Source organism: Geotrypetes seraphini, chromosome 7, assembly GCF_902459505.1.
Source record: "Geotrypetes seraphini chromosome 7, aGeoSer1.1, whole genome shotgun sequence".
In the NCBI taxonomy this organism is placed as follows: domain Eukaryota; kingdom Metazoa; phylum Chordata; class Amphibia; order Gymnophiona; family Dermophiidae; genus Geotrypetes; species Geotrypetes seraphini.
In genome coordinates this window covers 112,027,386-112,054,311 of record NC_047090.1, presented here as the reverse complement: position 1 = coordinate 112,054,311, position 26,926 = coordinate 112,027,386, and the positions used below count along the sequence as shown (strand labels likewise).

Below are 26,926 nucleotides of genomic sequence, written 5' to 3'. Positions count from 1 at the left end.
GGACTACTACTATGGGGCAGTATACCCTGTGGCTAAAATTTAGAATTCATCCTTTGAAATCAGTTGACAGAGTCAACTTGATATATCACCACACTTTCTTATTCTTCCTAAACCCATAGAATGTTTGTAAAATGATCCATTCAAGCTTGCCATCCCCTCTCCATCAGAGATACATACATAAACACATATGTAGACATATTGGAAAAAATTACATAAGCCCTGGTACCTACCCCATTGGAAGCTCGTTTCTTTGCCTTCCATTCATCAAGTTGTGCCTTTGTCTTCGCATCAACTTTAACTAGAAGCTTCTTTTCCCCAATCTGAAGGTCATGAAGCAATCGCAGAGCTCTAAGTGTAGATTCTGGTTCTTTATATTCACAAAACCCAAAAGCTAGCAGCATATGGAAAGAATATAAAAATTGTAAACTGAACAGTTTTAAAAAAAAAAGATTGCAGCATGATTGTTAAACTACAAAACTAGGTAGAAATAACTACGTCTGTTTTTACTGTTAAATTAATTGCAATTACAGGAAAGTTTGAACACAGGAAACAGCAGATAACCATGCAATCACCCAGAAAATGAAATTTGTTGATATATTTAAGATCTTAATAATTGCCTGCGACTTAGTAATGATTCGTATTATAAGTTAATTACAGTCACATATTTTACTAATTTATTATAAAAGCTTCAAAATTTTAATAAAAGATTTTGAACTGAAAAAGTATTACCAACCAAATTCAACTAATACAGAGAGTGCTATTAACTTCACTTAAGAAAATAGAGAAATGATAATCAAGTTCCAGTTCAGAATAAACAAAATGAAAACAAAAATAATGCTTTTAGGTGTATTCTGTTTGTGAGTGAAAATGTCCACTGGTAAAAATGGTGTCTTTGTATACATCGTGATTTTCTGCAGATATTCCCTAGCCTGATACCCAAATCTCCATGTCTTTACTGCTTCTTTGTCTTAAGAAAGGAGGAGGGGAGAGAGGAAGAAGAGGGTAGGTTGTTTACAGTGCTCCCATGCACTGTATTTTTTCTTGATAAAATTAGCTCTAAAGGCCTTTTTTCCCTCCATCGTCCAGTCACCTAGGAGTTTTAGGTTCCCCTGGATTCTTGACCAATGGAGAAGCCTAGTTGTAGGCTGAAAACCAATAGAGTCAGAACTCAAATCTCACCAATACCGCTTAAGCCTAAAGTCCCTAAAATCACAATTACTTACCGTAACAGGTGTTATCTAAGGACAGCAGGCAGATATTCTCAACATATGGGTGATGTCAACCATGGAGCTCAGATGCAGACAGCTTCACAAGCAGACTTGCTTGAAGAACCTTTGGAAATTTCACGACTGCTGCACCGCGCATGCACAAGTGCCTTCCCGCCTAACGTAGGGCACGCGTCTCCTCAGTTTAGATAGCTAGCTAAGAAGCCAACCAGGGGAGGTGGGTGGGTGGGTGGGTGGGTTATGAGAATATCTGCCTGCTGTCCCTGATTAACACCTGTTACGGTAAGTAACCGTGCATTATCCCAGGACAAGCAGGCAGCATATTCTCAACATATGGGTGACCTCCAAGCTAACCAGAATGGGATGGTGGGCGTGTTGGCAATTCAGGAGAATAAATTTTGTAATACTGCCTGGCCAAAGAATCCAGACAATAATGAGAGGTGAATGTATGAACCGAGGACCAAAAAGTTGAGAAGATCTTTGTGGCTTAGTTCTTTATAAGTAGAAAGCCAAAGCATGCTTGAAGTCTACAGTATGAAGAGCTGTTTCTCCTGAGTGAGAATGAGGCTTTGGAAAAAACACTGGAAGTACAATGGATTGATTGAGATGAAATTCTGAAACAACTTTTGGTAAGAATTTAGGATAAGTAAGGAGGACCACCCTGTCATGATGAAATACTTGAAAAGTGGGTCTGCTATTAAAGTTTGTAGCTCACTGACTCAGCGAGCAGACATGACAGCAATGATAAAAACCACTTTCCAAGTGAGATATTTCAGATGAGCCGAAGAGATTGTTTCAAATGGAGGCTTCATCAATCTAGAAAGAACCACATTGAGATCTCAAACCACTGGAGGTGGTTTGAGAGGTAGTTTGACATTGAAAAATCCTTTCATGAATCTGGAAACCACAGGATGAGCAGATAAAGGTTTCCTCTCTAAGGGCTGATGGAAAGCAGCAATTGCACTGAGATGGATTCTAATGGATGTGGATTTGAGGCCTGATTGAGATAAAAGCAGCAGGTAATCCAAAAACTGAAGACAAGGAGGTAGACTGAGGCTCCTTGCGATGAAGGACGCACCAAGCAGAAAACCTAGTTCATTTCTGGTGGTAACATTGCTTAGTGGTAGATTTTCAGAAACTTCTAAAATGTCTGCTACAGATTGAGAGAACTGGAAATTGGCAGTTACGTTGAAAGGTACCAAGCTTTCAGGTGCAGAGACTGCAGGTTGGGATGAAGCAGAGACCCCTGACTGTGTAAGCAGAGACAAAAAAAAATGGTAGAAGTAGTGGCTCCCTGCTGCTGAGTTGAAGCAGAAGGGAGAACCAAGGTTGTCTGAGCCACTAAGGAGCTATCAAAATCATGGTAGCATGTTCGTGTTTGACGAGTGTCTTGAAAATTAGAGGGAATGCAGGAAACACATACAGAAACTTGTTGGTCCATTCCAGGAGAAAGGCATCTGCCTCCAGGCGGTGAGAAGAGTATACCCAGGAGCAAAACTGAGGCAGTTTGTTGTTGTGGGGAGATGCAAAGAGATCTACTTGGGGAGCCCCCCACTGAGAAAAAATGAGATGGAGAGGCGATGAATTGAGTGTCCTTTCGTGAAGCTGTAGAAGACGACTCAATCTGTCTGCCAAGTTTTGCTCTCCTTGAATGTAGATGGCTTTCAGAAAGATGTTGTGAAAAATTGCCCAATTCCAAACCTTCTGAGCTTCTTCGCACAGGGGAAGAGATCCCATTCCTCCCTGCTTGTTGACATAGTACATGGCTACTTGATTGTCTGTACAAATGAGGACTACTTGATCATGAAGAAGATGCTGAAAAGCTTTAAGAGCATTGAAAATCGCTCTGAGTTCCAACAGATTTATGTGACTCCAACGATTTGTGATGGACTAATGCCCTTGAATACGGAGACCATTGAGATGAGCTCCCCAAGCATAGGTCGAGGAATCTGTCATGAGGACCTTCTGATGAGGGGGGCGTTTGATACAGTAAACCTCTGGAGAGATTGGAAGAAAACATCCACCAGTGGAGAGACTGTTTGACCGAAGGAGTCAGTGTAATGTGCTGAGAGAGAGGATTGGAAGCCTGTGCCTATTGAGAAGCCAGGGTCCACTAAGGAATTCTGAGGTGAAGTCTGGCAAAAGGAGTCACATGAACTGTAGAGGCCATGTGACCGAGAACCATCATGTGCCTCGCTGAGAGCGAGGAGGAGAGGGGTAACACATTGTGGCAAAGTTGAATGAGAATATCCCGACTTTGCTGGGGAAGGAATGCTCTGAGCTGTCCAGTGTCCAGTACAGCTCCAATGAACTGTAGAGTTTGAGAGGGCTGTAGCTGAGATTTTGGAAAGATTATTTTGAACCCCAAACTTTGGTGGAACCAAATAGTCCTTTGGATCGCTACAATAACCCCCTGAGATGTGGAATCTTTGATGAACCAGTCGTCCAGATATAGGAAAACCTGAAGACCATGGCTACGCAGAGCTGCTGCTACTACTACTAGGCACTTAATGAAAACTCTGGGAGATGATGCCAGGCCGAAAGGTAGCACTCTGTATTGAAAATGATGATTTCCTACCCGAAATCTGAGAAACTTGCGGAAGGCTGGATGAATGGGAATGTGAGTGAAAGACTCTTTGAGATCCAGAGAGCATAACCAATCATTGTGATACAGAAGGGGACATAAGGATGCTAGAGACAACATCCAAAATTTTTCTTTGACAAGAAATTTGTTGAGAGCTCTGAGGTCCAATATTGGTTGAAGATCTCCAGTCTTCTTCGGGACAAGGAAGTAATGGGAGTAAAACCGTGTGCTGTTTCAGAGGAACTTTCTCGATGGCATGGAGATGAAGCAGAGCTTGAACTTCCTGAAGAAGGGTGAGCTGCAACGAATTGGAAGGTCACTCTCTTGGAGGGAGATCTGGTGTAATCTGAAGAAATTGAAGAGAATAACCCTCCCTGATTATTGTGAGGACCCAGAGGTCTGATGTAATCAGTTCCCATCATTGATAAAAATGATGGCGACGACCTCTGATGGGAAGACAGAGGCAGAAAGATTGACGTTATGCTCTGTATTAGATGGTCAAAAAGCCTGAGTGGACTTGGGCGCAGCAGGAGCCTGAGGTTTACATTGCTGTTGTTGCTGCTTTTTCTTAGGAGGTGGCCTTGAATAAGAAGCTGACTTCTGAAGATTGCTTCTGATAAGATGGAGGAGGTCTATAACTCTTAGCAGTGGAAGGCTTCAGCTTAACTATGGAGGCAAATGATTTCTCATGCTCAGACAAGCGCTTTGTAGCCAAACAATTCATTCCCCTGACATGGGATGTTAACCAGTCGATCTTATAGATTCGGATCCATATCTACAGTGCAGAGCCAGGCTAGACGGCGCATAGCCACCAAGAACGAAGTGACTCTGGAGGACATTTCAAATGTATCATATGCAGCCTGAACCATATGCATGCGGAGTTGACCCAGAGTGTGATGCACGTGTTACAACTCTGGAAGTCGATGTTGAGATAGATACTTGAAGAAAGTAAGCATGGCATTGACCCAATGCTTCAGATAAGATGTGAAGATAAAATTATAGTTTAAAATTTGATTTGTCATCATAGAATTTTGATAGAGCTGTCGGCCGAATTTGACAGTGGTTCTGCCTTCTTGCCATGAGGGACTGTGGCATAAATTTTGGCAGGATTGGTTCATTTCAAAGATGACTCCATGAGAAGAGATTGATGGGAAAGTTGAGACTTCTCAAATCCTTTACAATGAACCATTTTATAACGTGATTCTAGCTTTGCTGGCACCGCAGGGATAGAATATGGGGTATCCAGATTTCTCTTAAAAGTCTGAGAAAGAATGCCATTCATGAGTAATTTGAGAAAATCCCTAGAGTATTTTGAATCAGACTCCAAAGCAATGTTGAGATCTTTACTCATTTGGCATAGGAACTTAGTAAAGGACACTGGACCCGAAGAGGGATGACATTGTTAAGAAGGGGTACGAGAGCCTCTCGAGGTACCCTTTACAGCAGAGAAAGAAGGTGAAGCCTCTTTGGAGTATTGATACCGAAGATCTGAATCCATAGGCAAAGATGCAGATGAATGCCCACTTCTGGAATGAATAGAAGCAGAATGTTTTCGTTTTGAAGAACCAGCTGGTGAAGAATACCTCACAGGAGAAGAACTCGAATGGCGAGAATGCTATGGCTCCACAATAGATTTCCTCCACTAAGGAGTTGGTGGTCTCGAAGAGTCTCAATAAACGAGGTCTGCCCTTTTCTGCTGCTTTTTTCTGTTTCTATGAAAAGTCGACCTGGGCCTCAATGAGAAAGCACGAAAAGAACTAACTCTCACGTAGAGCCTTAAAACGAGGGCTTCTCAGGTCCGCAGAAAACTAAGAAACGAGGAGACGCGTGCCCTACATCAGGCGGGAAGGCATTTGCGTATTTGCGATGTGGCAGTTGCAAACTTTCCAAAAGTTCAAGCAAGTCTGCTTGTGAAGCTGTCTGCATCAGAGCTCCATGATTGACGTCACCCATATGTTGAGAATATGCTGCCTGCTTGCCCTGGGATAATGTACCTCATCTTGAGCTACTGAAAAGGCATGAGCTAAATGAATCCAACTCCAAATATAACAAAACCTTATCCTTAAAGTGCAGTCACAGTTTAGATAGGATTTGCAGCCTGAAATCTCTAACTAATGGTGCAGCCACAGGTCCCTGCAAACAGTGACTGCAGAAGTTACTACTATGTTTGTGAAAGTCTTAGCTAGATCATATTGAGGGTCCATCATACAGGCAGCTGCTATTTCCAGACACAAATCATCTTCTTTCCTAAGAACTGCTGTGACCACCTCAGTAGGGCTCTGGTCATAAGGCTACTACAAATACTGTAGAGATTTGTAATGAGAGGTACTAAGTTAGAGAATATTAGAATAGCCTTACTGGGTCAGACCAATGGTCCATCAAGCCCAGTAGCCCGTCCTCACGGTGGCCAATCCAGGTCACTAGTACCTGGCAAAAACTCAGAGAGTAGCAACATTCCATGCTATCAATCCTCGGAAGGCTACTACTCCACCCAAAAACTTACTATCTTCTTAACTGTTTTAAATTTATGAATCAAAGATTGAATGAGGGATGGGTGGGAGTTGAGGGAAGGGGCTTGGCAATGAGGAGCAGCTGGGTGCATGCAAATTTAGAGGATTTGCAATACTGAGTTAAAACAATGACTCCAACTTCCTATCTTGAGTTTCCTTGAGAGCAATACCTTCCCTTTACAACAGTTTCTCAACCAGTATGTCAACAAAAATTTGACACAGGCAGCAAGCTAATGCTTTCCTTAACAATATGTAGCTGCAAGATGGGAAAAGCAAAACACAGAAACAAAGAATATAAGTCGATCTGAATATAAGTCGAGATCCCCTTTTCCCCCCAAGAATTCGCGGAGCCAATAAGGATGCCTCTCAGTACTGAGCAACAGCGCAAAATCGTGCTCCTGCTCATGTCGCTCAGCGGACAAAGAAACAACGGCAGCCAGTTAGAAGCAGGGCAAGAACTTGGAAAGTTTGCTCCTGCCCGCTGCACCTTCACCGCGGATCACCGGATGAGGTACCTATGAGGCTAGGGAGGGAGGCGGGGGTACAGCCTGGCAGCAGCCTAAAAAAAAAATTATGAGAGGGGGCATTGACCCGAATATAAACTGGGATCCCATTTTTGGGCCAATTTTTTGGCCCAAAAATCCCGGTTTATATTCGAGTATATACGGTACCTGTAATCCCAATAATCGCTACTTCTGCTTCTCCATATCACCTGTGATGACTGATGCTACCAGCCCAAGCTGGAAATGTTACAGGTTTGACAGTAGGGCAGGTGGGCAAAGCAATCAGGACTGCTGCATCCAGAACCTGCACTTCTGCAATCACCACTGTCACCAGCTTAGGCTGGTAATAATACATCCTGCTTCCTTCCTTATGACCACAAACACAGCCATTACTGGCTGCAGAGGAGATGGTTTGAGGGAACCTCCTACATGCTTCCTCCTTCTACCAACCCAGATCACTGGAATAAGGGTGAGATTTAAAAGGGAGATTAGTCAGGTACGGGATGCTGAAATGAACGAGGTAGGATATGCAAATAGGTGGGGAGCTTGGGAGTGAAGGTATGAAACTGGTGAAATAGTTTCACTATAAGAGAAAAACCACAAGAATGGCATGTGCTCGATGCTGACAGCAAGTTTAGTGTGAATTATCTACCATTCACCCAATATTGAAAAACTTCTGTAGCTCATTAGTCTAGGGATTTCCCACTAATGACGTAAACAAAGTGTAAAACTTCTGTGAGAATAAGAAAATTTAATCATTTCGATTTCAATAAATTATGCTAAGAATAGTTTAGCTCTCTCTTGCTCTATTTTAACTATAATAAAATATTTCAACTCTTCTTTGGTTGCTGCTTGTAGTACATGCAGTAACCGGTTTAAGAACGCCCAACTTACGTCAAAACTCATAATTATGAACCGGAGCCCTGCCTCTCCCTTCCTGTGTCAACGCACCCCTTCTTCCTCCCTTCCATTCCGTGTCCCAACGCGACCCTCGTTGTCTTTCCCTCCGTTCTGCGTCCCAAATTTGTGCCTCCCGCAGGTGTTTACCTTCTCTGACCGGCTCCCTCCTCCCATCGCAGTTCTCTTTGCAAAGCCGTGGCTCGTGTTTACTTCCTAGGCTGGCTCTCTCCTCCCAGTGGCACTTCTGTTTGCAAAGCCGCAGCCGCCAATTCCAGTGGCCATGGCTTCATGAAGAGAAATACCACTGGGATGAGAGCCGCATGAGTAGGTAAACACCCATGAGAGGCATGAAGAGTCAGGCTGCTGAGTCAGCCGCGTGCAGGAACCATGTCTGCGGCTTTGCAAAGAGAAATGTTATGGGAGAAGGGAGCCGGCCAGAGGAGGTAAACACCCACGGGCAAGAATTTGAGACGCAGAACAGAGGGAAAGATTACATGGGCTATGTTGGGACATAGAAGTGAGGAGAAGGGTTGCATTTGGACCGAAGGGAGGAAGAAGGGGTGCATTGACACAGGAACGGAGGGAGTACAAACTTCGGACGATGGATGGAAAGAAAGAAGAAAGAGAAAGAAGCATGAACCTGGGAGATAAAAATGGAACAATGGAAGGAGTGAGGGAAAAAGATGCTGAGGTGAGGGAAGGAATAGAAATGGAGAATTGTTGGGCATGGGTTTCTGAGTGAGAGGGAAAGAGACAGTGCACATGGGGAAATGAAGAGGTGAATTGTTGGGCATAGGGAGAGAAAAATATTGGACATGGTGGTGGGAGAGGCATGAGGCACAGATTCATGGAGAAGAGAGAGATGAGGGAGGAATGTTGATGTGATGGTAGAAAGGGAACAGTGGGACAGATAAAGAACGAACGTAAGTGTAAATTGCCTATCTTTTTTAAAATTTAAACTACAGTACTTTGTTTTGAGGACTGTTTCTTTAATGTTTTTATAGATTATGTACTGTACAGGATTTGAGTTACATATAAATTCAACTTAAGAACAGTTTAAAAACGGAACTTGTTCTTAATCTGGGGACTGCCTGTATTCAGTATGTCATGCACATGGACACAGAGAATAAAGAAACAAAGGAAAGATGGGTCATAGCAGGCTCAAGTAAATTACAACTTGTGGGTCTTTCCATGTCAAATGGACCAATATTGAAAATCATCCCCACTCAACCTCCTCCAAATTGAATAAAATTATGTGTGGATGTTCCCTATAGCCTCAAATGAAACCATGTAAACTTTTTCCGCTGGATTTCTATTGGTTTGAGACCTAGAGGCTGTCTTTCTGAGAGGAGGAGAGAAAGAGGGAAGAGGACATTCTCTTTCTGAGAGGAGAAGACGTATGTTTGGTAAGTATACATTATTCTGCTCTGAGCTTTGATAGGTTTGGGAAGAAAAGCTCAATCATAGGCTCCCTTCTATAGACAATTTAGATCTTAAAACAGCAAACTTTACTTAGCTAGTCACAGAATAATAGCCTTTTATAGTTCTACAGTTTTGAAAGCTTGAACCTTCTGCTAGAGATCGTTTCTGGAAAGCAGTGCAGGGTCTGGATTAGTCTCTATTCCTTCCTGTCCTCCCCTCTCCCGCCTACCCCCTAGCTAATGTTTTTACTTATAGTTTTCATTTATTGTCAATTATTCTAATTAGAACAACAGGAGAACTCTTTATATTCCATTGCCTTCAAAGAATCAAACACTAAATAAGCATACAATATAACCCTAAGACTATCTAAGAAAGAAACACTAAATAATAATAGACATAATATCAGACAAGACTGAAACAAGTAAAAAATAAAGGGCATTAACTAAAGGAAAGAGAAAACCATTACAAAGACTTTAAAAAAAAATCATTCTAGCAATCACAGGTAGCTAAGCCACCAAATTAAACTACAAAAAACACACTTTTTTTTCCATCCCCCCCAACCTGTGGACAGGCAGATGATTCCAAGTTCTTGCCCCCACCTCAGCATCTCTTTCACTTCCTCCATCTATGTCCCAAGTTCACCTCCATCCTTCTCTCCCTCCGTGTCCCAATGCCCCCTCCATCCCTCCCTCTCTTCCTCCCCCCTGTGCACCAAGTTCATGATCCTTTTCTTTCTTCCTTGTGTCCTCTACCAGTGTCCCAAGTTCATTCCCCCCTCCCACAGATGTGTACCTCGCTGCATATTCCAGGTCCCTTTCTCCCCATCCCCCGCTCAGGCCTGGTGTCTCAGTGCCTTCCTCCCTCTGCCTCCTCCAATTTCCCTTCCAACCACAATGGCCATGCCCCTCCCCTGCCCATGGTTCTTACCCCCTTCACCAGGATGAGATGCCCCCACCGCTCCCCTATGTATGGGTAAGCTCCATCCGAGCCTAATAAAGTACCTGGTGGTCTAGTGGGGGTCTTCAGAAGGGTCTTTGTGGCAGGAGCATGGCCCTCTTGGGCCTGTCTTCTCGCAGCTGTCATAACCTTTCCAGGTGCTTGCACTAGTACAGGATGTACCACGAAAGAACCATACTCGAGCCAGGAAGACCCCCGCAGGACCATTAGGTAGTTTTGTTCAGGTATATACATAGGGGAGTGGGGGAGGGGCACTTCATTGGGTTGTATTCCCATGTTGGAAAATGTCAGGGGCATCGGAAGTGTGGTGCTCCAGCAAAGAAGACCCTCACAGACCCCCACTGGACCACCAAGTAGTTCAGTAGAGGTACATACATAAGGGGGGGGGAACATCTCATCATATAGGGTCATTGTGGGGGGTGCAGCACCAATTTTTTCCAGTGTTGGGTCCCAGAGGTAATTCGTAGATGACAATTGGTAGGAAGATCCTACAAATTGTCACCTCCCTACTAATTGTCTTCCTATGAATTGTCAGGATCCCCTGCATCTTACCCAGTATGGTTTTTCTTATGTTCTTATACCTAAATGACTCATTTAACAACAAATGGAAAGCAATGACCACAAATGCTCATAGCCAAAGTAAAAAGGTTCAAGATTTGAAAGACCTGATGTTTGAGGCAAACTTTAATATTGTTCCTATTAAAGAGATATCTGCTGGGGAGGCAGATAGCAGGAGCTGCATCACATAATATGGGAATGGAGCTGTTAGGTTATCATGTGATGCTGGCAATATATGAAAGTCTCTAGCTGTGCCAGGGCTGACAGGGTAATACTAAAAAATTGAAGAGATATCCTGTGCCAAAGAGGGGAAGGAGCTGCCAGTAGAAATTGCACTTGGAGAACTGTGGAGTACTATTCAAATGCCATGATTCACCTTTAATCAAATGCATGACACACACAAAAATGTTTTCAGCTACAAGCTCATTGTTGCTACAGTAGTATAAACAGGTTAAAAACAGTTAATAAAAACTTTATGTATATTAGAACCAAAAGTTGGTAAAAGAAATCAGTTGGACCATTAGATGACTGAGGAGTAAAAGAGGCACTCAGGGAGGACATGGCAATTCTTTGCTTCAGTCTTCTCAAAAGAAGATGTCGGAAAGATACTGGTGCCAAAAAAAGTATTTAATGGTGATGCACAGAGGTTGGTTCAATGTTTATCCCAGGACAAGAAGGCAGCATATTCTCTACATATGGGTGACATCACTGACAGAGCCCCCTAGCGGACGTTTTCGCAAGCAGACTTGCTTGAAGTCCTTCAAGCTTGCGATTGGCCTGCGCATGCGCGCGAGCCCCTCCTGCCCGGTCTAGGGCATGCATCTCCTCAGCGTGTCCTCAGTTCTGTTTTCCGCAGAGCCAGAAGCACTGCTCCCTCTCTTCGCGCGATCTCGTTGTCCCTCTTGCACCACGGCTTGTTTGGTTAGTTTCATTTGAGTCGCTGTGCCCTCGTCTTTGTTTTCCTTTCTATTTCGTTTTTTTCAGTTCATATATTTTTTACTAGGTTACCCGGTCTTACTCTGGCCGCGGCCATATTTTTTCTTATGTCCTGGCCTCGTTCCGGATTTAAAAACTGTACTAAGTGCAACCGGGTTATCTCTATCACCGACCATCATCGTTGGTGTGTGGAGTGCCTGGGTGCAGAGCACCGCGCTGAGTCGTGTCCCTGTTGTGCGACTTTGCAACCGCGGGCTCTTTGTAGGAGGGTGGCCAAGATTCTCCAACTTTTTGGCCCCATGGATCCTGCGGGCACCTTCGTTGGGTGCCTCGGCCTCAAAGTCCTCGACCTCGAAGGCTCTGGCCTCGGGTAAGTCTCCTCTTTACTCCTCAGGTGTGCCGGCAAAGAAGCCTACCTCGGAGTCTCATGTCAGTGCCGCCTCATTGGCGTCTTCGAGACATCACTCTAAGCGTGCCTCCTCACATAGGGAATTCTCTTCCTTGAAGTTGCCCCCGAAAGAGCGCACTGCTACACCTAAGACTCAACCACCTTTGGTCTCGGTGCCTATGTTCGAGGACATGCTTAAGGCTATACTTACCATGCAGCTTTCCTCGGTAGTGAGCCAACTGGTCCCGACTTTGACACCTCTGACCTCAGTCTCGACCCAGTCTCGGTGTGACAAGCCTGAGCGTCCCCTGTATCTCGACGCCTTTCCCGCAAGACTCGCCGGGTTTCCTCAAGTGATTCTTCATCCCCCGAGTCACCTGTGACTTTTTGGGGATCCAGACCAGGGGGCCATTTTTCCCCAGCTACTATGTCGAGGTTTGCCCCTCCTAAAAAGCCCTGTTCTTCTCCACCCCTTCGGGGCAGGTCTCCGACCGCGAAGCCTTCCAGGCACACGCTTGTCCTCGAGTTGGACTCTACTTTGTGTTCCCCATCGAGGCAGCAGCCTCTAAGGGGTCTTCTTTGAAACTGGTGGAGGAATTTTCCTTTGCCCCGTCTTCTCAGAGGCTTCGCCAGCTACTTCCTCTGACTCCAGAGTCTTCCCCAGCCCACCTTGCAGGGGGACGTTCCTCGACGCCCCCCAGACACTTTAGTCAGGCCTCTTCGGTCTCCAATTCACGGGACTCTGAGGCCCCAGCTTACTATTCAAGGGAAATTTCTCCCTCTTTCTCGGCTGCCCCCAGATTTCGTTAGGGGTCCCCTCAGGAGGATGAGCCTTCTTCTCGAAACTCCTCCTTTGCTTGTTTCATCTCTGACATGAGTAGGGCTTTGAAACTGGCCCTCCAGTCTCAGTCCCATTATACCCAGGAATATCTGGCAGAAATGGGTGTTGACCAGCCACCCCGTGAGGCACTTCGCTTGTCATTGCACCAGGTTCTCCGGCAAACTCTTCTCCGGAACCTGGAGACCCCCTATGCGGTCACGGCCATTCCCTCCAAGTTAGAGTCCTGTTACCAGACAATCCCGGTAAAGGGGTTTGAAAGTTCTCAGCTTTCTCATCAATCCTTGATGGTTGAGTCTTCCTTTAAGAAGTCCAACCCCTATAAGGTTTACGCTGCCGTCCCTCCAGACCGGGAGGGCCGTACGATGGACAAGTTTGGTCGCTGTCTTTACCAAAACTCAATGATGGCGAATTGTGTCCTCAAATATAACTTTATCTTCACGTACTACCTCCGGTGCTGTGTGGACGCCCTCCACTCGTTCTGAGAGGACATACCAGATTCTCGGCGTCAGGAGTTTTGTCTCCTCGAGAAGACCCTCTCCCAGCTCCGCCTCTATGTTTCAGGAGGCCTACGACGCCTTTGAATTGTCCTCGAGGGTCACGGCCTTTGCGGTCATCATGCATCGCCTCGCTTGGCTCCACATTGTGTATATGGATCCGAATCTACAGGATAATCTTGCCAATCTCCCGTGTGTGGGTCATGAGCTCTTTTTCTCTTAATTAGCAGTATTCAGCTATGTATTTTTATATCCCTTATCTTTTTTTAGTGTTATTTAGTAATGTGCAGCATGGTTCCTTTTCTGAGCCCATCCCCCACTATCACTTTTCTGTGGCTCCTTCTCACCGTTTTTTGTTTTTTTTTCAATCACAGCTCACTTGTATGGCTTTTGACCTGTTAGTTTTTCAATTAGGTTTTCAATTTAGCCTCTTTATTGGAAGATCTCACCCCCTCTTTTTTTACTGCATGGCCCCCTTTTTTCTATCATCTATATCTGTTTTTGGGTTTTAAAATATTCTACATAGCTTTTTAAAAACATTTTAAAACATATTGCTTTGCTAATATGTTTAATCTTAAACTTGGCAGTAGTATAGAGTTTTATATATGGTTTTAACTTCTGAAATTTTAAATTCAATATTATTTTAGTTTACCACGTACTCACCTTTATAGGACCCCCAGGGTATGTATTCATCATTCATTTTTTGTCCTATATAGTTCCCTTTGTGTCTTTCTAGCTTGTTTAAACACAAGTATTCACTGATCATTTGTTTAGCATGGTCTTCGCAAGTCCACCATTTTTATAATACAATTAAGTTTTTCACTTCACTCTGCATTTTGCATAGATCCAAATATTTTCTGTTTTCACATTTTTATGACATTTATCACCAACTCATTTTTATTAGTGCCATTTACATCACTGTGTCCTTTATCACATATCTTTCATACTCTTTGCATTCACAGTTTCACATTTTATCACCACTACTATTCATAACTTACATGCATTCTTAATGTACCCCTCATTATTAATAGGACCCCTGAAGAAGACTTTTTGTCGAAACGCGGACCATGTTGGGTCCTGTATCCCTAGCGGACTAGGTCCTTTAAGGCTCTTATGTGGATGATTTACTTTTATGTGGATGGAATTATTTTATGTGGATGATTTTAGTGTACCTTTGGAACTTTGATACTTTCAAATAAAGTCCATTTGGGAACATCGTCACTCCACAGAGTTTTTTTGGTTTTAACCAAATCTTTAACAAAATCAACATGGATTTAACCAAGGGAAATCTTGGCACAATCTGATACATTTCTTTGAAGGGGTGAACATGTGGATAATTGATACTGTGTATTTGGATTGCCACAAGGTATTTAACAAAGTACCTTGTGAACGACTCCTGAGGAAATTAGAAAGTCATGGGATAGGAGACAGTGTCCTATTGTGGATTAAGAACTGATTAAAAGACGTAAAACACAGTAGGGTTAAATTGTCAATATTATCAATGAAGAAAGATAAATTGTAGGGTCTCCAAGGGGTCTGTGCTGGGACTGCTGCTTTCTAACATTTATATATTGTCTAGAAATGGGAATAATGGTGAAGTAATTACATTTGCTGAAAACACAAAGTTACTCAAAATTGTTAAATCACAAGAGGATTGTGAAAAAAAAACTGCAAGAGGACTTTATGGGACTGGGCATTCAAATAGCAGATGGTATTTTAACGTGAGCAAGAGCAAAGTGATGCATATAGGGAAAACAAATACAAACTATAACTACATGATCCAAAGTTCCACAGTACCACACAGGAAAAGGATTTAGGTATCATCATTGATGATATGTTGAAACCCTCTCTGCTAAATGTGCAGCAGCAGCAGCTAAGAAAGCAAATAGAATGCTAGGAATTAAGGAAGGAATGGAGAACAAAACTAAGATAATTATAATGCCTTTGTATGGCTCCATGGTGCAACTGCACCTCAAATATTATGCAATTTAGGTTGCCACCAGGGTTGTAGCAAGGTATGTGCGGGCAGTGTGATCGCACAAGGCACAAGACAGATAGGAGTGCTAAAACTGGGCATAGACTGCAGCACAGAGTGCTTCATTGCCTCCATTCTGTCCCTACCCATCCCTTTCCTGCTACCTCCCTCCTAGGGTCCCTTCTCTTTGAGAATTTCATTTGTGAGTGAGGAACCATGTTCTGTGGGCACGGCAGTGCTTGGGTGCATTCCAGGCATTGATGAATCCCACCCTTTTGATGCACATTTCCTCTTCCTAGCAATGCTTGGACATGCTTGAGTGGGAGGCTTATCAAAGTGTTGCTGGGCATAGTCTTTTGCCTGCAGGTGAGTGGTTTGGAGAGGGGTGGATTCCAGGGAAAGGAAGGGGCAGATGGAGATGCTGTATTTGTGTGTTTGGGTAAGGCAGGAAGAAAGTAGAGAGGCACTCTGTGGGGGGAAGGGGCACCATAGTGTATGATTTCACAGGGCAGTTATGGCTTGCTATGGCCCTGGACACATCATCTCAAAAATTAGAAAAGTGGAATTAGTGGAATTAGAAAAGGTACAAAGCAGAGCGATAAAAATAATAAAGGGGATTGGATGGTTTCCTTATAAAGAAAGGCTAAAAAGGCTAGGGCTCTTCAGCTTGCAGAAAAGATGACTGAGGGGAGAGGACATAGAGATCTATAAAATACTGAGTGGAGTGGACTGTGTAGACATGAATCCAGAAATGTCAAGTTGCCCAGTTCCAGGCTGGAGATTTGGGAACAGTCCTGGATTTCTGACCTATGTATTGTGGTGCATTATGGGTCTTGCAGCACTGATTTAAATTGGCAAGTTCAGGAGCTCAAATCCCACACTGCTTTGGGATGTAAGTTCAAAACCAGGACAAAACCCAATATCCCCATTGTAACCTGGCATCTCTGCATGAATAACTTGTTTAGTCTTTCCAAAAGTACATGGGCTAGGGGGAACGCAGTGAAGCTACTAAAGCTACTAAGTAGTAAATTTAAAACCAGAAAAAAAAGTTTTCACTCCATGTATAATTAAATTCTGGAATTCACTGCCAGAAAATGTATTAAAAGCAGTCTGTTAAGTTTAAAAAAAGGCTTTGACAAGTCCCTAAAAGAAAGTCCACAAGCCATTAATCTAATCTAATTAGAATTTCTGAATCACATATCCATTACAAGTTCAAGGCGATTTACAAGGTAAGAGGCCCATGCACGGACATGGGGAAGGTTACATTACATTACAGTTTTTATTTTTTAAGCTGTAAGGAGTACATTGTAGTGTAAAGGTTACATTGTTGCCAGAATCTGCCCAGACAGTGCAGGACAATTATTGCTTTGGAGCCAGGCAGGTCGACTGAAGCAAGGATAGCATACAGCAGTGTGTCTCAAACTTTTTCGGGCCAGGCCTCACTAAAGGTAGTGACCATGACTCGAGGCACCCAGAAGTGCGCGGACGTCGCTGTGATAAAATCACGCTGACATCCTCGCATGCACAGAGGCCCTCCAGGGAAATCTAAGAAATATCAACTGGGTACCCCCAACCACAGACTTCCCAAACTCCACCCTAGACCCACCTAAGCTCTTCTCCAGATCCTACCCCCTTTACTAATTGTAATGTAATTTTTTTCCATTCATTTTCATATACACACAATATACACAGCAGATATAAATTCTCAAAACTGATATTTCAATCACTATATATAAAATCATTTTCCCTACCTTTGTTGCCTGGTGACTATTTTTCTGTGCTTTTAACTATGTTTCCAGGGCCTTCTTATCCATTAACTCTTTTTCTCTCCATCTTCACTTTCTGCCTTGCATCCATCTTTGGCATTAACTTAACATTCAATACAGTGGTACCTTGGATTACGAGCATAATCCGTTCCAGGAGCATGCTCGCAATCCAAAATGCTCGTTTATCAAAGCGAGTTTCCCCATAGGAAAAAATGGAAACTCGCTTTGATGCGTTCCCCCCCCCCCCCCCCCCCCGAGAACCGGCATTGCTCCCCTCGAAGGCCCCCCCCCCCCCCCGCGATCCGGCACCCCCCCGCCACGATCCGATATCCCCCCCGACACAATTGTCACCCCCCGCCGCTTCTTACCCTCATCTGGGCACTCTTAAAAATCGGCCTTCTCCTCTGCTGGGCCTTGAGCATCTGAGCATGCTCAAGGCCCAGCAGAGGAGAAGGCCGATTTTTAAGAGTGCTCAGATGAGGGTAAGAAGCGGCAGGGGGTGCCCAATTGTGGCGGGGGGGGGGGGGTCGGATCGTGGCGGGGGGGGGGTGCTCAATCACGTCGGGGAGGGGGCCAGTTCGAGGCAGGGGGGGTGCCAGATTGCCGGGGGGGGGGGGGGGTGCTCGTAAATCGAGCCATGCTCGGTTTCCGAGGCACCGATTTTGCAAATATTTTGCTCGTCTTGCAAAACACTCGCAAATCAGTGCACTCGTAAACCGAGGTACCACTGTATTTCCATTTTTCTGCTTTCTTCTCAAAATCTTCTCTCTCTCTCTCCTTCCCTCTCTATTTCCCTGGACTGACATCTCTCTCCTTCCCTCCCCCCCCCTGTGGTCTGACGACATCTCTCTCCTTCCTTTCCCCGTTCCCAGTCTGGCATCTCTCTCCTCTCCTTCCCATAATTTGGTATCTCTCTTTACTACTAATATTATTATTTCTATAGCGCTACCAGGCTCCCCTCCTTCCCTTCTATTCCTTGTTCTGATATCTCTCCCTTCCTTTAGTCATCTCTCCTACCCCACCCTCCCAGTGTAACATTTATCTTTCCCTTCCTCCTTTCTGCCTGTGCAGTCCATCTCCCTTCCTTTCCTCCTTTACGGCCTCCCTCCCAGTCCAACATTTCTCCCTCCTTTCCAACAGTCCAACATTTTTTCTCTCTTGCTCCTGCATGCTTCTCCTCTGGTCCTCCTTCCCTCCCCCAAGCAACCTCTATCTCTCCCCCTCCATGAATCCAACTTTTCGCTCTCTGCTCTCTGCCCTCTCCCCCTTCCCCAGAGTGTAACAGTTCTCCTTCCCTCCTTTTTGTCCTCCCAATCCATCTTGCCTTCTCCATGAGTCCCTCCTGCATGCTTTCTCTCTGTCCTTGCCTCTTCCCTCAAGTGGCATCCCTCCTTCCCACCCCCAGCCCAAGAAGCTCTCTCCCCATGCACCATCTCACCCTCCCCTCCAGTGAGTAGCACCTTTCCTTTCCTTCCCGTTCTGCCAGGTCCAGCAACACCTCTTCTCCTTTCCTTTTATCTACCCTCTGTCCAGCAGTACTCCTTCCCTCCTCCCCCTGTCCAATAGTACTTCTCACTTCCCTGCTTCTCATGTCCAGCAGTACCCCTTCTCCCTTCCCTCCTACCCATGTCCAGCAGTACCCCTTCTCCCTCCCCATGTTCAGCAGTACCCCTTCTCCCTTTCCAGTCCAGCAATACCTCTCCTGTCACTGCTAGCAGCAGTTCATTGTGTGATTTTAACTTCGGCACACAGCTGCCACTAGCAGTAGTTTAGCCTGATTTCATCAGGCAGCCTCGGGGCCTTTGCTAGGCCTGCCTGCTTTGATGATGCAATGCGAGCCAGCCTAGCAAAGGCCTCGAGGCTGCCTGATGAAACCGGGCTAAACTACTGCTAGCGGCAGCTGTGTACCAAAGTTAAAAGCACACAGAGCTGCCGCTGCTGGTCCGGAGATGAGGAAGCCAGGAGTCCCAGCAGATACAGGCAAAGCAATGGTAGAAGTCAGCTGACACAGGTGCTGGAGCCTCTCTTCCTGCCCTGTGAGCAGCGGCACACTTAAAATCTCAAAAGGCACACTAGTGTGCCGCGGCACACAGTTTGTGATAAACTGGCATAGAGGAATATGAAGTACAGTTGCAGGAGGGGGATGGATACATGTTCACTACTAGAATAAGGAAACTGCAAATGGACAAGTAGGCAAGAATAGTTGCCGATGTCAGAATTGGTGGGTAGGTAGAGTTACTGTGCAGTGAGAAATTTATCAAACAAGTACGTTTTCAGTCTTCTCCTGAAGGTGAGTTGCTCAGTTCCGTTCTTATGGGCTTTGGAAGTATGTGCCAGGTTCTGGTGCAGTATACATGAAAAGGGAGTTGAATACTCATTTGTATTTCACTCTCTTGGCTGAGGGGATGATCAGCTAGTGAGTATTGTTGATCCTGGTTGAGGTGAAGATGGAGCTGGAGAACAGGTGAATTATCTGCTCCAATGAGCTGACTTTTAGTGCATGATGCATAATGCAGGAGAATTTATACAAGATTTGGGCATTTTTGGATAGTCAGTTAAGCTTGTGGTAGTAAGCAGAGATGGAATCGTACTTTTTAAGCAGATCAGCCTAATTGCAGTGTTTTGTACCATTTGGCATAAAGAATGACATGATGACTGTTACCAGCCGTGGGTAATCTGTCGAAATGGGGAAGAAATGCATAATGCGAGAGAATTTAAACAAGATTTGGGCATTTTTGGATAGTCAGTGAAGCTTGCGGTAGTAAGCAGAGATGGAATCGTACTTTTTAAGCAGAAGATCAGCTTAATTGCAGTGTTCTGTATCATTTGGCATAGAAAATCACACGATGACTGTTACCAGCAGTGGGTAACCTGTCAAAACGGGGAAGAAAAAAAAAACCTTGTCGCCGCAGGTACGGGACAAGCCCATTCACCACCCCATGAAGTGGTGAATGGCCTTGTCCCCGCAGTTAACTGAGGGAACATGCGCAAAATACTTAAAATCTGATCACGTGGTCCAAGCATCTCTCTCCCTCCCTTGCCTTCGCTGGCGATTTTTCTCTTAACAAGCAGCAGGAGCATTTTTTGAAGTTGCATGTGGCTGGCTGGCTGCCTGAAACTTCTCCTCAGACGCAACCGGAAACAGAAGTTGCGTAAGAGCAGAAGAGAAGTTTTAGACTGACAGCCAGATGCACTCGACTTCAGAAAATGCTCCGGCTGCTTGTTAAGAGAAAACTCACCAGCGAAGGTAAGGGCAAGAGAAGGAGGGAGATGCGCGGACCGCAGCAGGCAAGAGGGAGGGGGATGCTGCTGGGGACAGTTTCCCACCAAAGCAAAATTGGCCAAGGAGTAAGGCCTCCCAGGGCTCATCTGTGGCCATCCATTCTTTCTCTGATGCAGCAGTGGCAGGGTTGAGTGCCTCACTTGCTAAATCTGGGCTCAGAGCTGGGTTCTCAGACTCTGACTCAAATGGGATAGTGCACTTGGGTCCATGGGGAGGGGAAGGGAATGGGGGGGGACCAGGCAGGAGTGGTATGAAGGGGAGGAAGAGAGATGAACTGCCAGACACAACTCAGCATTGAAATCTGTCATGTAATGCACAGCCTGCCAGACTTTGGAGATGAAGACAGCAGTGTTCCCTCACAGTAGAAGGAGGAAGTGAAAGGGAAAGAGATATTGGGCCAAGGGGATGAAGTAAGAGGAAGACAAATATTGAACCCACAGCAGGAAAGAGAAAGGGGAGGGCAGGCAGGTGAGCCAGATGCTGGAAGCGGGGGAGAAAAAAGGAAAGAAGCTAGATGGGGGTTGGAGAGGAGAAACACACATTGGTGTGGAAAAGGAAGAGAGGAAATCTGGTCACAGGAAGGTAACAGAGGGGAAATTATGTGCATGGGGGCATAGGGACAGACATAAAGCACAGTTACTTACCGTAATAGGTGTTATCCAGGGACAACAAGCAGATATTCTCAACATATGGGTGATGTCATCCACAGAGCCCCAATGCGGACAGCTTGACAAGCAGACTTGCTTGAAGAACTTTTAGAAAATACGCGACTGCCGCACCGCACATGAGCGAGTGCCTTCCTGCCTGACTTAGGGCACACATCTCCTCAGTGTCTCCTCAGTTCAGACAGCTAGCTAAGAAGCCAACCAGGGGAGGTGGGTGGGTTGTGAGAATATCTGCCTGCTGTCTCTGGATAACACTGTTACGGTAAGAAACTGTGCTTTATCCCAGAACAAGCAGGCAGCATATTCTCAACATTTAGGTGATCTCTAACCTAACCAGAATGGGATGGTGGAAGTGTTGGAAATTTAGGAAAATAAATACTGCCTGGCCAAAGTGGCCATCCTGTCTGGTAAAAGAATTCAGACAATAATGAGAGGTGAATGTATGAACCGAGGACCAAGTGGCAGCTTTGCAGATTTCCTCAATAGGAGTAGATCTAAGGAAAGCTACAGATGCCGCCATGGCTCGAACTTTATGGGCTATGACTCAACCCTGTAGATGCAGTTCAGCCTGAGCATAGCAGAAAGAGATGCAAGCAGCCAATCAGTTGGAGATGGTTCTCTTGGAAACTGGGTGTGCCAACTTATTTGGATCGAAGGAGACAAAAAAGTTGAGGAGAAGATCTTTGTGGCTTAGTCCTTGGTAAGTAGAAAGCCAAAAGACGCTTGCAGTCTAGAATATGCTGTTCGTTGATTGATTTTGAGAATGTGTTATTCAATTGCTGAAGCACCTTCCAAATGGATTCCAGTGTTATCGCTGTGGGACAATCTTCAATTGCTTCCAGTCCACGTCCTATCTCAGCAGGCTACACCACGGGTCTAGCTCAGTCGTCTGAGGCTCCAGCATCTTCCGCATCAGGTGGGGTCTCCAGCAGATCCCTGTGCTCTGCTAGACACAGAAGAGATTGAATTGCCGGAGGAGATAGTGATGTTTCAGGACCCAAGGTTAAGGAGGCTCCTCCCTCAATTAAACCAGCAGGGTTACCATCTGGTCTCACGCTTAAAAGTTTTGTTGCATAACATTTGAGTCTGCTGTACCGGCAAAGATATCAAAGAAGATGTTAGCGATGGCATCACCTTCACATTGCCTTTACGCTATGAGGCATATTGTTCCTGAGAAAATATTCAATTTTGAAGAAAAAAACTCCAGCAGCATTTTCATCTTGAAACGCAAGCAGGTCAGTTCGCCATCTTGAATAATTTGTGCTTGGGAAATTATTTTATTTTCAATTTAGTGATTGAATTGTGTCAGTTTTGAGAATTTACATATGCTGTCTATATTTTGCACTGTTCAGGAAGAAATGCATTTGTTTCTATTTCTCTGGGGTTGTACTGCTTACAGAGTCTTGCATCTTAAGGTTTCGTTTTATATATTAGTACTTTTACTTTGTGGTCCCGTATTTGCATAGGGGTTATCTGTGTTCTGGTAGGAATGAATGTTGAGAAGCATACAGTGTGCTCTGTGTAGTTTAATTTTGTGGTTAACCATTATGTGTTATTAATAAGATTATATTGTGTATGTGTGTGTGTGTATATGAATGGAAAAAACTGTATTACAATTAGTACTATTATAGGGGCAGGGTCTGGGGCAGAGATTGGACAGGGTCTGGGGTGGAGCTTTTGGGCCCCCACCCAAATAAAAAAGTGTTTCGCTGCCTGTACCTAGAATGACTATTTGAATAAAGTTGGGATTAAGTATCACATCTATGAGGTGAAAATAACCAGGTGAATCACTGGAATGGTGTCTCAGGGTGATAAAGGATCTATACTTCTACTAAGACTAAGTATCTTAAAAAATTTGGCCCACGACTTAGCCTGTGTTTTGGATTTTGGTCCCTTATGTGTTGAGTTTGACACCCCTGCATATTGCTCTTTTGGATTTCTACACCCCAAGTGCATTACTGCCAAACATTATCCCATTCTATTTGTAGATTCCTTCTCATATTGTCCAGTCCCTGTGAGGTGTCCACTCTGTTGCAAATCTTGGTATCATCTATAAAAAGGCAAAATTTTCCTTCTAACACTTCAGCAATGTGGTTCACAAATACACTGACCAGAAATCAACCTGATCCCTGTGGCACTTTGTTACTTACCAGCTCAGTTCTCTTTTGTTTCTACACAGTGGCAGTCTTGCTCAGTGGGAAGTCTCTTTACAGAAACGTGTAGTATCTTCTCCATGAGCAAAATGGATGGTTTCTTCTTACAGATTGCTTGGTCATTACACATAATGGGCAAATCTAGTTACAAGGGAACTTTTAGAAATCTCCCAACATGCCAAAGAGATGGTTTACTAAGTGAAAAATTAATACTGAAGGGAAGTTGAGGGAGACTTCATCTTTTCCTTTTTTTCATGAAAGAGCTTGTGAGAGAAAAAAATAATTTAAAAAAAACCAAAAAAAAAAACACCCCATTTTGAGAAACTGAAATGAAGAAGAAAAAAATTCAAGCAGACCAAAAACTTTGGTGTCCATGTGCTAGCTTGGATGAAGAAAGGAGTCTAATGAGGTGGTAACCTACTGGGAAGTTCAAATACTCCAACAAAAAAACTACAGTTTTCAGAGCTCTGAGAGAGCTTCAATATTGACCCCATAGGATGTCACACTATTTGTGTGGCTGATTCATCCTGTTTTTGTTTCTCATTCATTAAAAAGCCAGCCGCATGTTGTGAAAGGAATTTCAGGATGTATATATCTAAGGAGCACTGTTATACATTTAATTAGATCATCCTACTTTCAAAAGATGCTTAGTATGGGTCTGGAATGTTCTCTGGGGGCCTCCTCGCCAGTAATGGATAATGAAATGACACTGCCTACATGTTCTCCAAATGAAATTCAAAACAGTCCCAAGAACAATTATGGTCACCCAACCCAGACAATAGAACAAATTTGCAAACAACTGTATTCTACTGTAGGTAGTCTACTATAACTGTGCTACTACTGAAGCTATCCAGTGGCTTATGGACTTGACCCCAGTATCTAATTTATGCATACTTGCCACACTCCAGAAGAAGAAAAAGAATTAAGAGTTTGCGCCTCTCTTCTTTGTCCGAAGTCATTCTGATAGAAAGGGGAAAAATGATCAAATATTCTGAAGTCGTATGCCATCTCTTTTTAAGGTACATCAAGTCAAATTGAAAGGCCTGGATGCAGGGGACAGGGCTTGATTTTGAGACTGCGTATTTGTGTTTTTAATATGTTTTATTATATATGTAATGATTTTGTTACCCGCTTAGAATTGTGGATTTGCGGGTTATAAATATTTTAAAAAAGGTATTCTCTGATAGTGCCAATTCGTAGAGACATTCAAACCTATGTATGTATACAACATTAAAACTCAGATATTCTCCCCTTCCATCCCCTGAAAAAGTCTCCAGACTCCTAACCAAAGAGCTATCTCCTCCCAAACCTATACCTCCTTTATGTAGGAAGCAGCAATGTTTTTCAACCATTTACAGAACTGCCTATAATGTTGTTGAATTAGGGAGAGGCTGATATCTAGGAGCCAAACAAGCATGTGCTGCACATCAAAGCTAGAATACTGCACAATAAATATTTTCCTGCTCCCGACACTTATTAAAGGCACTTGGCAATCTAGTATGGGTCCTATCTGCTGGAAATGAATCATTTGTCAAGTTCAGAACACATGCACTCATAAGAGTCTGACAACTTACAGTCCCTCCTTGGAATCAATGCTGATCAGGCCTACTGAAAAAAGTACAACTCAGAACAGAAATTACTCTGATGGAATCTGAGGCAACCACCTCCTGAAACAGACTAAGAATACAAAGAAAAATCCATGGGTTTATGAACGAGAATAGCCAACTGATTACAAGAAGGGCCGAGGAACAGTTTTTAACCCTGTCCTTGAGTAACCCCTAGCCAATAAGTTTCCAGAACATCCACAATAAATATACATGAGATTGATTTGCATACAATGCAGATGGTCTATTTAGAACTCTCCAAAGCATATATACTGTGGCAATCCTGAAAATCTGAGAGGCATGGGGAACTTGAGAACAGAGCTGAAAAATCTCCAGACAAGGACACAGAAATCCTGATTTCATGTTCTGCTTCTGCCATCTGTTAGCTTATTTTCTTGCCTCTCATGTAAGTTCTGTAACTCATTCAATCTGACTGGCTGTAATGACATGATAGAAGTTCATATGAATTTCAAGCTAGAAAAACATAATCTCCTGAGCTGGCAGCTAAAACAGACCACAAAGTTCCATAAATGTAGCAACTTTAGACATAGTTTCAATTCCTTTACTGTATGTGTTTCTGTACAAAAAAAATCTAAGACTAGAACATCAACATTATTTTTCATGTGGAAAAAACACATCCATACATTCAAAAACTGAAAAACTCCTACCAAAAGGAATGCTGGTGAGTCAGCAGTAGTACACATGTTGAATCTGTGTTATATTTGGGCATTTACTAAATACAGTGGTACCTTGGATTATGAGCATAATCCGTTCCAGGAGCATGCTCGTATTCCAAAATGCTCGTTTATCAAAGTGAGTTTCCCCATAGGAAATAATGGAAACTCGCTTTGATGCGTTTCCCCCCCCCCCCCCCCCGAGAACCGGCATTACTCCCCCCAAAGGCTCCCCCCCGACACGATTGGGCATCCCCCGCCACGATCCGGCACTACCCCCCGACATGATTGGGCACCCCTCCGCCGCTTCTTACCCGCAAAGCAAGTTGGCCCAGAGTGCTTTTATGCCTCGAGGCGGTATTTAGACGTCTTGAAGGACCCCGGGTAGGTAGCTAATCACTGAGAGGCTTGTACCCTCCCAGTTACTTCAATTCCAGCAAATCCCCGTTCCTGTGTTACACTCTGTTTCCACCTTGTCTTTCAGATCCCCGCTACAAATCCCGCCGCTTCCTTTCTCCAGGGTCCCGCTCTCTTCTAGCGCAAAAGTCTTCCAAATCTCCTTAAGCCTGCCTTCTCTGACGCAACTTCCTGTTTCCGGCAAGGCTGGACGTATCCGAGGGAGAGACAGTGAATCTGAGGGGATGGTGCGCTGGAGAAGGAAAGTTGCAGGGCTGGTGGTGGGTGATCTCAGGTATTAGTTTGACGGGAGGAGGAGGGGAGGTGGGCAAGCGGCTTTGAGAGAGAGGGGGAGACATGTTGGACCGGGGAGGGAAGCGTGGTCCTCGAATGGTGTGAACAGATGTTTTCGGCGTGGTACAGCTGATGTCTTTTATTGTTGTTGTAAGAAGCGTCAGGGGGGGTGCCGGATCTTGGCGGGGGGGGGGGGCACCCAATAGCGTCGGGGGCGGGGGGGGTGCCGGATCGCGTTATGGGGGGGTGTCAGATCGCGGGGAGGAGGGTGCCAGATTGCGGGGGGAGGGGGCGCTCGTAAATCGAGCCATGCTCGGTTTCTGAGGCACTGATTTTGCAAATGTTTTGCTCGTCTTGCAAAACACTCGCAAACCGGTGCACTCGTAAACCGAGGTACCACTGTACTTAAAGAGAAAGGACTGGATTCTCTAAACCAGTGGTCCCCAACCTTTTTGATACCAAGGATCGCTTTTATAGAAGCAACTTTTTCCAGGGACTGGTGTGGGGACGGTGGGGGACTGGTGGGGGGACGGGGGTGTGGAGGATTTGGGGCGGGTTCCTAAGGCAGTTTTATACACAATATACATTAACAAAATAAATTAAAAAGGCTTTTCCTCTCTCTTTTAGGTCCTAGTTCACGCTTGGTGTCTAACACCAGCTCTGGCAGGATACACATTTCAAATCTGACATAATGTAATCACAAAATAGAAAATAAAATTATTTTTTCTACCTTTTGTTGTCTGGTCATTTTGTTTTTACATCATCTTGGTCCCGGTTTCTCTTTCTGCTCTTTGTCT

General features: G+C 44.5%; 1 protein-coding gene across 11 annotated transcripts in view; it reads right to left on the bottom strand.

The window, feature by feature from the left end:
- RBM25 (RNA binding motif protein 25) overlaps window positions 1-26,926 on the bottom strand; it is a 285,496-nt gene that overhangs the window by 160,750 nt on the left and 97,820 nt on the right. For 9 of the 11 annotated variants that reach the window (XR_004540227.1, XR_004540229.1, XR_004540228.1 and 6 more), the window contains one exon: window positions 231-391. Coding sequence is in view for 8 of the 11 variants with exons in the window: in XM_033953497.1 (XP_033809388.1) it covers window positions 231-391 (161 nt within the window). In the remaining 3 variants the exon portion in view is untranslated. Of the gene's footprint in view, window positions 1-230; window positions 392-24,059; window positions 24,122-26,926 lie in introns of all 11 variants that reach the window. The other 2 variants (XM_033953493.1, XM_033953494.1) reach the window with 1 other exon arrangement.